This window comes from Eubalaena glacialis, chromosome 7, assembly GCF_028564815.1.
Source record: "Eubalaena glacialis isolate mEubGla1 chromosome 7, mEubGla1.1.hap2.+ XY, whole genome shotgun sequence".
In the NCBI taxonomy this organism is placed as follows: Eukaryota; Metazoa; Chordata; class Mammalia; order Artiodactyla; family Balaenidae; genus Eubalaena; species Eubalaena glacialis.
In genome coordinates this window covers 22,137,377-22,152,002 of record NC_083722.1, presented here as the reverse complement: position 1 = coordinate 22,152,002, position 14,626 = coordinate 22,137,377, and the positions used below count along the sequence as shown (strand labels likewise).

The following is a 14,626-nucleotide window of genomic DNA, read 5'->3' as shown; positions in this document are numbered from 1 at the left end:
GGTGAGCCACTCTGCAGAAGTGAGAGTTTCAGGTAGTCAAATGGACAAGTATGGATTTTTGGTTTTTTAACACATGTTTTTTCTGGTTACACACATTTTTAAAAAAATTGATTGAATGCTAAATTTGTAATTACTCCTTAGTTTATAAGGACAGAGAGACCAGAATCACATGGTAAATAAAAGCATCTCCTGAATTGATTCTCTTTAAACTGTAATTTTAAAAAAATCTTGACTCCATTTTTGATGTTTGATCACTGACAGCTTTCAACCTCCATCTTCCCCTTCCCTTCTGCCCCACATCTGGGCAAATTTATAAGAAATCCCAGTGCCTCCTCACTTGGCACCTGAAGGAAGTTCAAGCTATGCAAGCCCTTATCTATTTGTGCAATGAGAACTATTTCCTGGACCCATCCCCTAACCACAATAAAAACCAGGGCCACTAGCTCTCACTCTCCTTATGCTACTCAAGCCAGTTCTGGACCAGCTTGGGTGCTGCCCTGCTATCCCCAGAGAGTTCCATGATGAGAGTAATAAATTTTTCATACATTCTTGTGTGTGTGCATGGCATCATCCCTAGTAACTGGGAAGGGGGGTCCATACCACCTCTGTAGGATCATCGCATTCACAGTTCAAAGATATGTAACAGAATGTGAAAGGGCCGTATAATCCCCCATCCACCCTAGTTACCATGTTGACAATTTGTTGCGTATTTTCCCTGCACAGTCAAATCTTGACACATCCATAACCATTCTGTACCATTCTGGATAAGTTCCTATGCCCATCTTCAGTCCATTTACCGACTGATGTCCACTGTCTGAACTTTTCCTTCCTTTCTTCATCCCACCTACATGTTCTCTGTCTTTCTGGCCACTGTTTCTTCTTTTGCCCCCTGGCACCACAGATTTTATCTTTCTCATGCCCTTCTCATATTATTCCCTCTTCATATACTTTTCAGATATACACAAACTTCCTACTCTTGCATTTCATTTGGAAGATTTTCTCCCTTACAACAGGTCCCTTCTTTTCACTGGATTATTGTTTCAGATGGAAAGGTCAGGACTGATAAAGGATAGCAGTTCCAAAGAAAATACAGAGTTATACGGGAAGGTATGTAGAACACTGAGTGGGAGCATTCACCAGGATCCTAAGTGTGAAAAAAACAATGGACATGAGATCAGATCCGAACATCAGCAGACAACTCCAGACCTAAGCAAAGCAACAGAAGGGAAAAACTCAGGAGATTTAATATGGTAGTTTTTAAAGCATCTTATGGATGATGATCCAATGTTCTGATGTCTTGTACTCAGAATACCGATGACTTTTTGTAACACTGAAGATGTGATGGGAAAGCACTAAGGGAATTTCGGGTGACTAAGCTTAAATGAGGAAATCTGAGAATACCAGTATGAAGCATGACACTGTAAACAGATTGGAATTTGGAGTCAAAAGCCAAGGGTTTAACTAAGAAGACCCGATGTGAGATGTTAACATTAGAGGAAGCTGGGTGAACGGTATATGAGCACTCTATCTATCTTTGCAACTTTGTTATAAGTCTAAAATTATTCCATAATTTAAAGTTACTAAAAATAAAAGTCCAGGGTTTAAGCCTTGGTGCTGAGGCTTGGGTTTTGTGAATCTTCAATTCCTCATCTGTAAAACAGGATAATGATAATACTCATTTCCCTGTGTGGTTGTTGTGAGGACCAACTGTGGTTAAGTAAGTGGAAGCACTCTGAAAAACAGCGACGCACCCAGCCAATGCTGGTCACTATCCCAGGGGAGCATCATGCAGGTGTCAGAGGGAAGCAGTAGGCACAAAACGTGTTTACTATGCAGGTACTAGTCACGGGGAACACCAAAGACCCATTTACTGTAAAACATCAGCAGAGCTCTACGTGATCTTTAGGGATTAAACACAGATACAGATCTTCCTGGCATGTTGGCTATAGCAGTGCCACTTATTACATTATTAGAAAAGTTTAGCAGCCATCTCAAAGAGAATAAATAAGAGAGATGGGGGTAGTAAGAAACAGGAAGGCGCAAAGGAACCAAAGGGAAAGTAGCAGCTTCAAAAACCCAAACCTGCCTCTTTGAATATCCCCAGACCAAAATACATTTAGTGGAGACAGGAAGAAAGGTGTTTTCTAGTCTCAACCTACCCTGCACGACTTGGCCAGTGATCTGGAAAACTTGCACAAAGCTTGGATTAGACCAGCTCAGCCACCAGATGGGTCTTCTGATGGCGGATAAGGTTGCAGTGGCGATTAAAGCTTTTCCCACATTTGTTGCAATGGTGAGGTCGTTCCCCTGTGTGGCTTCTCTGATGCTCGATGAGAAATGAACGCCGACCGTAGCTCTTGCTGCACTGGCTGCATTGATAGGGCTTTTCTCCCTTGTGGATTCTCTGATGCTGGATGAGACCGGCACTCTGACTGAAGGCCTTCCCACACTCCTTACAGTGGTACCGTTTCTGAATATTGTGGATTCCTCGGTGATTAAAAAGACCCGAACTCCGACTGAAGGTTTTCCCACACTCATTACATTCGTAGGGTCTTTCTCCAGTGTGAACTCTTTGATGTCGAACGAGACCTGAGCTCTGAGCAAAGCTCTTCCCACATTCTTCACATCTGTGTGGGCCGGCTCCTAAGGGGTTTCCCCAGTGCCTCTCTACCCCACCCTTGCGGTCACCAACTTCTCTGTGTCGCGGATCCTGCTGTGATATCTCCCAGGTCTGTCCGTAAGACATTTTCCCATGTGGTTCCACTCTCTTAGGACAGTCTTTCCTTAGCATCAACTCTCTGTCCTCAGTCTTGGTCATTCCATCTGAAACGAAAAAGACCAGGTAAATGTCACTTGTTCCCTGAGCCTAGTGACAGGAGGGTCACTATGTGCACAGAAATGCAAGGTGCTTCTATCCTGATGTCACTCTACGTCACAGAGTAGGGAGGAGGTTAGAAGCAGAAGGGCCAGTGTGTTAACACCTTCCTCTAGGTAATGAGGGAGGTTTGCCCTCTTTGGCGAAATGCAGCTCGGTCCACCCCAACATGGATGGGGCCTGGAGAGAATTTTTTTTATACTTCTTCGTGGGAAGAGAAGGGTCAGGATCAGAGTGGCTTCTTTGGAGTCTTCCCTGAGAACTCCCTCCCCTCTGTGAGGTAGGGAGCCTCCAAGTGACCCTTTCCAAGGAAACTGACCTCATGTATACATTCATTCAGTCAGTCATTTATGGAACAAGCGCTGAGCTTCTCCTGTTCTAGGTGCTTCAGGCAGTACTTTATGTTTCTAATCCATAACCATCCCGGGTGCATCCCCAGCACAAAGCCTTTGCTCTAGCGCCTCTCTCTTTCTGGAAAGCTCAGACCTCAGATAACAGCAAGCCTCACTCTCTCACTTCCTTCAAGTTTTTGCTCAATTCTCACCTTAATTCTTCTATTTAAAACTACAATCTGTGTGCCCCATCCATAGCAGTCATAATCCCCCTTAGGCAGTTCTATTTGTGCTTCATTCCATAACACCACCTCCTAACATATCATCTCCTTATTTATATGCTTATTGTCTCCCCCTTGCTACAATCTCATCTCCACGGAAACAGGATCTTTCTGGTTTATTCCCTGAGAAGCAAGGTTGGCACATAGTGGCTGCTCAATAAATATTTGCTGAATGAATAAAAGAGAAAGGACTGAAATCAGTGCTACTACTGTGGCCTCAATTGACTGGCCCAGGGACCAGCGCTGAGGCAAAGGCTGCCTGTAGGACTGGTTCATGTTGGACAGTGTCCAACCAACCCAATTAGACCCTCTCTGCTTGGAGGAGTTGAAGGTGAGAATGGAGACAAACAGACCCAAACTGTCTAAATGCTAGAGAGCAGCTGCTGTGGAATTCTTAGGGTTCCCCAGGTGTGATTCCCACCTTGCAACCCAGAAAAGCCCAAGGAAAATTGCCCCCAACCCCCTCCTTTAGCCAACATCTGGCTTTTTCTCCCACATCTAACTGCACTGTCCCTCACACACCTGGACAGGTACCTCTTAGGACTCCTCTGGGGTGAGACCATGGTTCTTCTCCTCCTTTTAGCTGGGAGATGACAACAGGTTTGCAAAACAGAAATGTGCCTGCAGAGAAGAAATGGGCCACAAGTGAGATGAGTACTGCTGCCCAAACTTCACATTTATATCTGAAATGCACAAAGGAACTGAGTAGAATATAAAAACGAAGACATTTCTCACCTTTTAATCATTATCATTTATACAGCCTTCCATGACTTACAAAGCACTTTCACATACATTATCAAACTAATTCACCACAAACCCCCTGATGCTATTATCCCACTTCTTTAAAGAACTAGGGAAAAAAAAAAAAGAAATAGGAAAAAAATAAAAAGGAAGACAGACATATAGCTAGACAGACTCTATATTTAGAAAAAAGTCTGGAAAATATACAGCAATTTGACAAGAGTGGTTACTCCTGGGGAGTTGGACTTAGAGAACTTTTACTTTTTACTATGTAAACTTATGCATTATTTGGATTTTTTTTACTATCAATATGAATTCTAAACGAAATTCAAACTCGGTGATATAAAGTAACTTTAAATGTTGCTTGGCTAAAAAACAAAACAGCTAGAACTTGGATTTGGTTCTTTTAATCCCAAACACTTACTATGTTGCTTTACAAAATAAGCTTGTCCTAAATGTATAACACACACCTGCATTGATAGTCCTATAGGGAGAATTCTCTGATCTGTAGGTGCCCTCTGGATACTCTCCTGTAGCCACTGTAGATGCTTAATAAATATTTGTTGAATGAATGAATGAATGACTAGATGGATGGATGGGGGAATAGACATACTCAGATGTACCCTGGAAGAAGGGTTCTCAGCAGGGTTCTAGGTGCAGTTTGGAAAGTAGAAGGGAGAAAATAGATGGAAAATGAAAAATCCAAGTTCATGGGGAGAGGAGGAAGAAAGTAGCAAAGGAACTGACTGGGAAGATGCTCATAAAGGGGGAAAATGAAAACAGAAAGAATTTTAATAAGATGAAGTCACGGGAGTCAGAGGAAGGTCTGCAGTGTGCACAGAATTTACTCATCAAATATAATTTTAATTTAAATCAAGAGATGTGTTCCAAAATCCATGATAACTGTATGATTGGTGGGACAAATGAAATAAATAGAAGCAGGAGGCAGAGCGGCAAGAAAAGCTGTGACTTTGATACATATGGAGGTAATGTGAAAATGAAAACAGGAAACCTCTGCTGTAGATGGGTTACCAGAAGGGTAACAAAAAGTCAGAAAGAGGCTGTGATGTTATGTGTGGGAAATTAGACAGAATTTGGAGCCAACTGCTGCAGGGAGAGCTAGAATGGGAAGGCAGCTGACTCAGCCCCAAGTGCCCACTACTATACCCACTGGTGCCCAGTACTGACACCACTAAGGAGATTGCATACAAGGAAATGGCAAAGTCTATTCCATTGGATTTTCTCATCCCGTCTGCCACCTACTAAGCATATCTCATATTTTCTGACTGCAAATGTAAACCCAAATTGACAAGGGTGGCACTGGTAATTTCTGATAAGAACAGTTACTATATATTAAGAATAATGCGTGCCAAGTGTTTTTCACAAATTGTTTGTATTCAATGCTCACAACAACCTTCTGAGGTACACCTTTGTTATAGACTGAACTGTGTCATCCCCACCCCAAATTCATATGTTGAAGCCCTTTTTTGTTTATTTATTTATTTAATTTTGGCTGCATTGGGTGTTCGATGCTGCACCCGGGTTTCTCTAGTTGCGGCGAGCGGGGCCTACTCTTCGTTGCGGTGCGCGGGCTTCTCATTGCGGTGGCTTCTCTTGTTGCAGAGCACGGGCTCTAGGTGCTTGGGCTCAGTAGTTGTGGCTTGCAGGCTCTAGAGTGCAGGCTCAGTAGTTGTGGCACACGGGCTTAGTTGCTCCGCAGCATGTGGGATCTTCCCAGACCAGGGCTCGAACCCGTGTCTCCTGCATTGGCAGGCGGATTCTTAACCACTGCACCACCAGGGAAGCCCTGAAGCCCTGTTTTTGGAGATAAGGTCTTTAGGGAGATAATTAAGGTAATTAAAGGTGGGGCCATAATCCAACAGGACTGATGTCCTTAGAAGAAGAGGAAGAACTACCAGAGCGCTCTCTGACTCTCTCTCTCCCTCTCTCCACAGGCACATGCAGAGAGGAATGCCCATGTGAGGACACAGCAAGAAGGTCGTTCTCTACTATCCAGGAAGACAGGTCTCACCAGAAACCAACTCTGATGGCACTCTGATCTTCAATTTCTAGCCTCCAGAACTATGAGAAAAAAAACTTCTGTTGTTTAAGCCACCTAGTCTGTGATATTCTGTTACAGCAGCCTGAGCAGACTAAGACAATACTATTATTAACCCCATTTTGCAGATGAAGAAACCTTGATCAATCGGTTAAGTAACGTGCCCAGGTACAAGCAGCTTCCAAGAGGCAAAGCCATGATATGAACCTGTCTGTCAAACCTTGAAGTCCATTCTCTAAAGTTGTGCTCCACAGTGATTACTAATGTCTTCCTAAAAGTCTTCCTAATGTACCATGTGCCAGGAGACAAGAGAGCTTCCAGGATGGTACCCAGGGGAAGACTGCATGCAGGGGATCGGGACAAAGACAAGCACACTAGGCACTCGGAAGCACTGAACATTGCCGGTAAAGCGTCTTCTGACCCCCTGGTTTCCCAGCTCTGGTTTTTTGTTGGTTTGTACTTGACCAGGTGGGATATGTTCAACACCAGATAAATCCTGTCCCTCACCTGTCTTTCCGATACGGTGGGGCTCCTGAGCAGGGTCATATGTGAGCTGGGGCTCCTTAGGCTGGGACTGAAGGCCCAGTGACATCTGCTCTCCTAGAGACACTGTCTCTTTAGAGAGGACTTCTCGTCTGTGTCTGTAGGCTACCATCTAGAAATAAAGAGACAAGATTTGACTTCTGAAGAAATTAATTGTCTAAAGAAACATTTCCCAGAGAGAAGCAGAAAGCTGGCTCTTATTTAATCAGCAAAGTCAAGAGGACACAAAGCAGAGGACACAAGGGTCCTTGGTGACCTACATATACTCTTTCCCTGGCGAATCTCCCTTCCTACCTCGTGTTGTGGTTCATCGAGCTCTCTCTCCAGATCCTCCAGCAAAATCACTGCCTCTTCCCCACTCTCTGGACATTGCTCCTGCACCCAGCCCTGCACCTCCTTGGGCAGGATACACAGGAACTGCTCCAGCACCAGCAGGTCCAGAATCTGCTCCTTCGTGCTCACATGCGGCCTCAACCACTGGTAGCAAAGATCCCGGAGTCGGGTGAGAGCCTCCCTTGGTCCAGGGGTCTCTTGGTAGCAGAGCTGTCGAAAGCGCCTTCGGAAGATCTCCCTTGCCAGTGGATTATTGCGTTTCAGTCCGGATTCCTGCATTTGGAGGTGACTTTCTGCCTCTGCTTTCACTGTCAGTTCTTCCCAAACATCCGGAGCTTGAACATCCAGGGATATAACCTCCTTGGAGTCTGTATTCATTTTGACCTTGAACAGCTTAAAAGGCACCCTCTAGCTGGAGCTATGCTTTAGAAACACCTTTGGAAGTTCCCCCCTAAGCAGTAAAAATCATTGTTTAGGTAGAAAAATGGCAATAGTTAATGATAAAAAAAACTGATAATATAAGCAACTGTCATACACCTAAAGCTCTTCACTGAAAGTAAAGTGACTTGGTGACCAAAGATGAGAATAGTGGAAAATATAAGGTCATAATGTACAAAAAGCATAGATTTTCAAGTTACCCAGACCTAGGTTTTATTCCAGTTCTAACTTTTACTAATTGTTCGACCTTGTGCCAATTTCTTATCTTGTTTCAATCTCAGTTTTTTAATGTGAAAAAGAAATAGCAATAATACCATACGGAGTTCACGGAGGAATTAAGGGCCATACAGATCACTCAGAATGGTTAAAAAGTTCAGACTCACTGTATAAAAATCAAATTACAGAAAGAATAAATGGAAATATTGCTCTTGCCTTTAAAAATAATTTTTTTTAAATTTATTTATTTGGTTGCGCCGGGTCTTATTTGCGGCACGGGGGATGATTTAGTTGGCGGGGGGGGGGGGGGGGGGCGGGATCTAGTTGCCTGATTAGGGATAGAACCCGGGCCCCTTGCATTGGGAGCGCGGAGTCTTACCCACTGGACCACCAGGGAAGTCCCTGCTGTTCTCGTCTTTGACTAAATGAACTAACTTTTATTGAAATCTTTACTTGAGTTTTTAAAATTAATCTTCAAAACAACCATTAAGGCTGGTTTCATTTTTACTAAATTTACAGAAAGGAAAGCTTAGGTCGACTGCAAGTCCTGTGAGCTTTCCACACTGCTCTGCTGCTTCCTAAGAGTAACAGCCAACACTGCACAACAGTCTACAACATGCTTTCAGATACAAGGCCATATTTAATCCTCACAATTACCCTCTGAGGTTTGATTACAATCACTATTTCACTAGATAAGAAATGGGGGCCAGGGGAAGTTAAGTAAGTTTCTTAAGGTCAAATTCTTTTTGCGGACAGTCCTAAGAATCCACAGAAGCCCAAGAGAAAAGTGTGCTCATATCCAGGCAGTGCCTGAGACCCAGGAGGACTGAGCGTCTCCAAAATGTCAGGAGTGCAGACCAGAAGCTGAATTCCAGCTTGACAGGCCCTGTGGCAGACAGCTAGGGAATCGGAATCCGGGGCTTAGGGGTGGGAGGGGAAGAGCAGGGAACCCTGATTATGTACCTTTAATTTCTAGGCTCCCCAGGGATTTGTATGCACGCCAAGGTTTGAGAATCAATGAACTAAGGGAAAGGGAATCGGAAAATGTCACATTCTGCACTTGACAAGCAGTCCATTCAACGCCCCTTCATCTGCTTTTAGAACCAAAGAGTGAGAGTGTATAGACACTGGCTCTCCACGAGGAAGGCTGCAAAAAGTCTTTACAAATTTGTCCTTAACTTCCTTGTCCCCGAGGATATTTCCCCAGACTCCAGGCGTTTCCTGCCCTGAGTCCTAATCCTGCTGCCGTTATTCACCGCGGTGACCCTCCCCGAGACCTCTCCCGCGTAACGTCCCACCAGCCCGGGTGACGGATCGGCTCCAGGATCGCGGGGCACGACCACCGCCCCCTCCCCCCACTCCGCCCTCCCCGGGGCCGAGGCTCACTTTCCATACCTCTTTCTCAGCCACACCCACCCCACCCCACCCCGGTTCCCGGGCCGACTCACCGGACCTGGAAAAGGTGAGGAGGCTGGGGGCTCCCGCCCCGACGCTGGGAAGAGCGCGCCGGGAACAATGGCCCTGCGGGGAAGACGCCAGCCCACCGCGGGGCCCACCGCGCACGGGCACTTCCGGCCGGTCTAGGATTCAGTGTCTCGTTTCCTACCTCCTGCGCGTGCCTCACCTGGAACCAGCCGCCAATTTCCTGGGCGTCCGGTTCGATTTCAACGGTGAATCACATAATCAGAATTCGTTACGTGTGTGGGCCCCAGATAGGTTTTAAACTGAAAACACAGATGAAGCACAAACCGTTAATTATTGAAAATGCTTATTTTTAACACATTTAAAAAATTAATACATTACCTATGACTTTTTAAAAGGCTCAGACAATTCCAAAATTAATAAAGTAAAAGGTGAAATCCCATCCTGTCCCTCCTAAGCCTCACTTCCCTGAGATAACCGCTGTCACCGTTAGCTTGGAATTTGCATGTATAATTCTCATCTCTGTCTCTGTCTCTCTCTCACACACGTTAGATAGATAGATGGATAGACAGGCATTGAGCTACTTTACATTTAGCTTTTCCCCCATCACTTATTTTAACGTTTTCACGTCATGTATCCCAGACATCTTTATCAGTCAGGCAGGTCTAACTCATTTAGTGGCTGCATAATCATAGTACATCAAGTACATGCCTGGCAATTTATTTGACCAGGCCCCTACATATTGACAGAGGTCTTCTTTCCTTCCTACCTTTCTTCCCTCCTTCCTTTTATTTGTTTTCTGTTTTTTTTTTTGTTTGTTTGTTTTGGTTTTGGTTTTATTTGTTTGTTTGTTTGCTACAAAGTTGTCTGGATTCTTAGTAGTAATATAAAATCAGTCCAAAACCTACTAAATTACCTTTATTAGTACCAAAGAGCATAATTATAAGTACTGTTTGTCATTCATTAATTTTATTATGCCAAACAGAATGGTGGTATTTCATAGATTAAACTATGTTTTGCTTTGTTTTAATGGAACCTCGTTGTTTATTTATTTTATCACAGTAATAAAAAAGCATCTTGCATGTTAATGGAGGGTCCATGATGCATTTTAACTCCAAAACTGTAGCTGTGTAAATTTCTTTAGTTGTTTTACGCAACCTAGCCATCTGAGGTCATTAAATAAACTCAAGCTTCATCCTTTACTTCAGCTTCTTCCAAATATCCGATAACTGTGTATTAAGAGCACCAGCATGAAGAAAACTTGCCCCCAATCCTGATCACTTTCTCCAGCATACCTCACTTGCAAAGCCCTCAGTACAACTTTCCTAAAAACTATAAAATGGGAGTAAATGCTCAACTTCACTTGGGCTTTAAATGTGTTATTCTCTTCCATTTTTGATGCCTAGCTGTGACAAGTAAACACAGTTTTCATGCTCTCAAATATCTCACTAACAGTTAATTAGGCTCTTTAACTGGTTTATGTGTGCTTGTTAAGTAGGTCAACTATAGGACTCAGGGCGGTTAGACTCTAGGGTCAAGTGGACAGCACATTGGACTTCCTTGTGGTCCAGAGAAAGACTGGCTCCCACTTGTCTGTTTGGAGGAAGATTCCCCTATAGCAGTACCTTGATGAGCGTCTTGGTACAGAAGGGATTATTTTTAACTTAGAATTGGGACTTTCTACTCAAAATATTTAAAATGCCATTAGCTCAGAGACAAGAAGAAATGCTGACTACATGGCTTACTAAAAAGATTGAGGGTCACCTGAATCTGGAAACAGGTATATTGGGATACTGACTCTACTGTGTGTTACGTCGTAAGCTCAAAAAAAGAAGGAGGAGAAAATGTTTTGGAGGATTGGTAACACAGAGATTGAGGTAACTAGCTGGTATGTGGTTAGCTTCAAGTGTAAAAATATTTGTGTCCCATACTAATCTTCACTAACCCACCATGTAAGAGGTTTCAGTAAGCAAGTGGGCAAGCTGATCTGCCCTATGGATGTCAGCAACTGTTTTTTCAGCTCAGTGTTTGATCAAGGAACTTTTGAACATGGTGACCATGACTACCATGATAAAGGATGTGCATAGCCCCCCCCCCAAAAAAAAGGCTTTCTTTCACTAAAGCTAATCAAGACACCACCACTGTTGAGCTACAACCAATCCGAAACCCTAGATATGGTGTAATATCACAGTGGGAACAGCCAGTCACCTAATGGCAAGTTGACTACATTGGACTCTCTGTGACAGAGAGAACAAAATTTTACTTCAAAGCAATAGACACTTGTGTTGGATTTGGGTTGGCTTTCTGTGCCTACCCTGCTTCTGTCAGTACTGACTTGATGAAAGCTCTACGCACACCAGCCCCAAATTAGTTGGGCATTAAAATGAAATGATTTTTCCCTCAATCTCTAATACTAATTGGGTACTTGTGAATCCTTTCCTGTCCTTTAATGATGCCTTGACAGATCCCATAGCTTTCTGGTCAATTTTATGTATTAAAGGTCTCATCCAATTTGTTTCTAATTTAAAATTGTATTATCTATTGAATAAGTTATAGAGCCACAGATTCAAAATACAAAAAGTACAAAAGGGAATACACTGAAACATCTCCCTTTGACTTTTCTCTTCTGTTGAGCTTGACAATGATATTGCAGTTCTGTAGGAAAATGTCCTTATTTTTTAAGATATTGTTTTTGGCTGCACTGTGTGGCATGCGGGGTCTTATTTCCCCAACCAGGATTCAACCTGTGCCCCCTGCATTGAGAGCACAGAGTCCTAACCATTGGACCACCAGGGAAGTCCCGGAAAATGTCCTTATTTTTTAGAGATGGGAACTGAAGTGTTCAAGGATGGTATGTCATGATGTCTATAATTTGCTATCAAATACTTCAGCAGAGAGTATGTGAGAGAGAGCGCAAATATGGCAAAATGAATACTTATAAATGTAGGTGAGTATATGGTGTTCGTTACACATAAACCTTTGGGAGTCACTGTGTTTCAGAATTCAGATTTTTTAAGACTATAAAAAAAAAAAAAAAATCCCAGTTCAGTTCACTTCGAGATTTGCCTCAGATGAGTTTTAGTGCCAAATTCATGGGGGAAAAAAGAGTTTTCAGAATTTTATAGAGTTTGGAACTGTGGATAAGGGATCCTGGATATGTACTAGTCTCCCTCTTTCCCTCCCCCCCCCCATCTATTTAAACATTTTCAAATTTAAGAACTATTTAATAAAAATTTCCATCCTACTCCTACCCCCCGTCACCTAATTTCATCCCCTAGAAACAGCCAAAACTTCTGATTTCTTCTGTAGGTTTTCAGAGATATTTTATACATATAGAAGCAAATATTTATTTATAATTTATCTCCATTATTTTGCACAAATAGTAGAATATTATGCATACAGCTCCCTATTTTGCTTATTTAATTTAATAATATATCTTGGAGTTTTTCCCATAGCCATAGACATAGATTTACCTCTTTATTTTTGACAGTTGTATAATATTTCATGATGTAGATTTTTTTAGGCAGTCCTCTATGGATGAGCAACTAGGTTATTTCCAATTATTTTCTATTTATAAACCATACTAAATTAAATAGTTTCATACACACATCATCTTACCCATGTATGAGTATATCTCTAGGGCAAATTCCGAGATGTAGAATTTCTGAGTCAAAGAATATATGCACTTATGAATATAGACTACTAAATTGCCCTCAAAAGTATTAATAGTTATGAAAATTTGCAGCTCTCTAATAATATCTGAAAGTGATACCACCCCCAATCTTCATCAAACTTTTTGATCTTTGCCAAAATAAGAAAAAATGGTATATTATTGTAGTATTAATTAGCATTTCTTTAAATATGAACAAAATTGAATAAATTAATATTCATGTACAGTTTCTTTCTGTGAAGTTTTTGTTCATACCCTTTCCCTTTTTCCTTTTGTGATGGTCTTTATACTGATTTGCATGATCATTTTATATTAGGGAAATTAGCCCGTTGTGGTAATTTGGAATTTTTCCACTCTAGTTTATGGTCATTTTAGTTACACAGAAATTTTAAATTTTTAAGTAAATTTACTAATCCTTTATGTTTCCTGTGATTTCATGAAAGGTCTCCCTTGTGCCAAGACTATAAAGGAAAATTCTCATGTGGTTTCTTCTAGGAATTTTATGGTTTTTTTTTTTCCTTTTTAAATTTTTGAACCACCTAGAAACTATTCAGTTGTAAAATGTGAGGTGTGGATTACACTTAACTTTTTTTAGATGTCTACCCAGATGTCCCAGTACCATTTACTGAATGATCTATCTTTTCTCCACTGACTTGAAATGCCATTTTTATCAAATTCTTAAATATTTGTGCCTACTCTTGGATTTTCTATCCTGTTCATACTACAATGTTTTATTCATTATAGCTTGTAATATGTTTTAAAACCCAAAAGGTCTGTGTCTTTTTTGCTATTCTTTTCTGAATTTTCCTGACTACTAATGCTTGTTTACTTTTCACATAAACTTTAGAAGCTGTTTATCCAGTCTGAAAACAAAATTCTACGTTAATTTTTATTGGTATTATATTAAACACCTAGACTAACATGTAGAGAAAATTGATAGGCCTTCTTCTCCATATCTTGATTCAGTCAACAATATTTAAAGTTTTCTTACTATTGATCTTGTAATTTGCTCTTAAACTTATTTCTCAACAAAACAAAAAGACAACATACTGAATGAGAGAAAGCATTTGCAAATGATATGACTGATAATGGGTTAATACCCAAAATATATAAACAGCTCATACAACTCAATATCAAAAAACAAACAACCTGATTAAAAAATGAGCAGAAGACCAGAATAGACATTTTTCCAAAGAAGACATACAGATAGCCAACAGGCACATGAAAATATGCTCAACATCTCTAATCATCAGAGAAATGCAAATCAAAACCACAATGAAATATCACCTCACACCTGTCAGAATGACAATCATCAAAAAGTCTGTAAATAACAAATGTTGGAGAGGACGTGGAGAAAGGGGAACCCTCATGCACTGTTGGTGGGAATGTACATTGGTGCAGTCACTATGAAAAACAGTATGGAGGTTCCTCAAAAAAATAAAAATAGAACTACCATATGATCTAGGAATTCCATTCCTGGGTATGTGTCCAAAGAAAATGAAAACACTAATTCAAAAATATACATGCACACCAATGTTCATAGCAGCATTATTTATAATAGCCATGATGTGAAAGCAATCTAAGTGTCAATCAACAGATGAATGGATAAAGAAGATGTGGTATATATACACAATGGAATATTATATTATATTTAAATTTATGATATTATCACTTATATGTGGAATCTTAAAAAAAATGAATAAACAAAACAGAAGA

General features: G+C 41.4%; 1 protein-coding gene across 1 annotated transcript; it reads right to left on the bottom strand.

The window, feature by feature from the left end:
* Positions 1–2,131: 2,131 nt before the first annotated feature.
* ZSCAN9 (zinc finger and SCAN domain containing 9) lies at positions 2,132–7,595 on the bottom strand. Its single transcript, XM_061195838.1, has 4 exons — positions 7,126–7,595; positions 6,796–6,943; positions 4,011–4,109; positions 2,132–2,823 (listed from the first exon to the last, which is right to left on the bottom strand). The coding sequence occupies exons 1-4, from the start codon at positions 7,540–7,542 to the stop codon at positions 2,207–2,209; spliced, it is 1,281 nt and encodes a 426-aa protein (XP_061051821.1). The 5' UTR covers positions 7,543–7,595; the 3' UTR covers positions 2,132–2,206.
* Between the last annotated feature and the right edge of the window lie 7,031 nt (positions 7,596–14,626).

Coding starts and splice junctions, on each gene's coding strand:
- ZSCAN9 (XM_061195838.1), bottom strand. CDS start 7,542: ATGAATACAGACTCCAAGGAGGTTATATCCCTGGATGTTCAAGCTCCG. Junction 6,944..7,125: donor TCGATGAACCACAACACGAG/GTAGGAAGGGAG, acceptor CTTTATTTCTAG/ATGGTAGCCTACAGACACAG. Junction 2,824..4,010: donor CCTAAGAGGTACCTGTCCAG/GTGTGTGAGGGA, acceptor TTTTCGTTTCAG/ATGGAATGACCAAGACTGAG.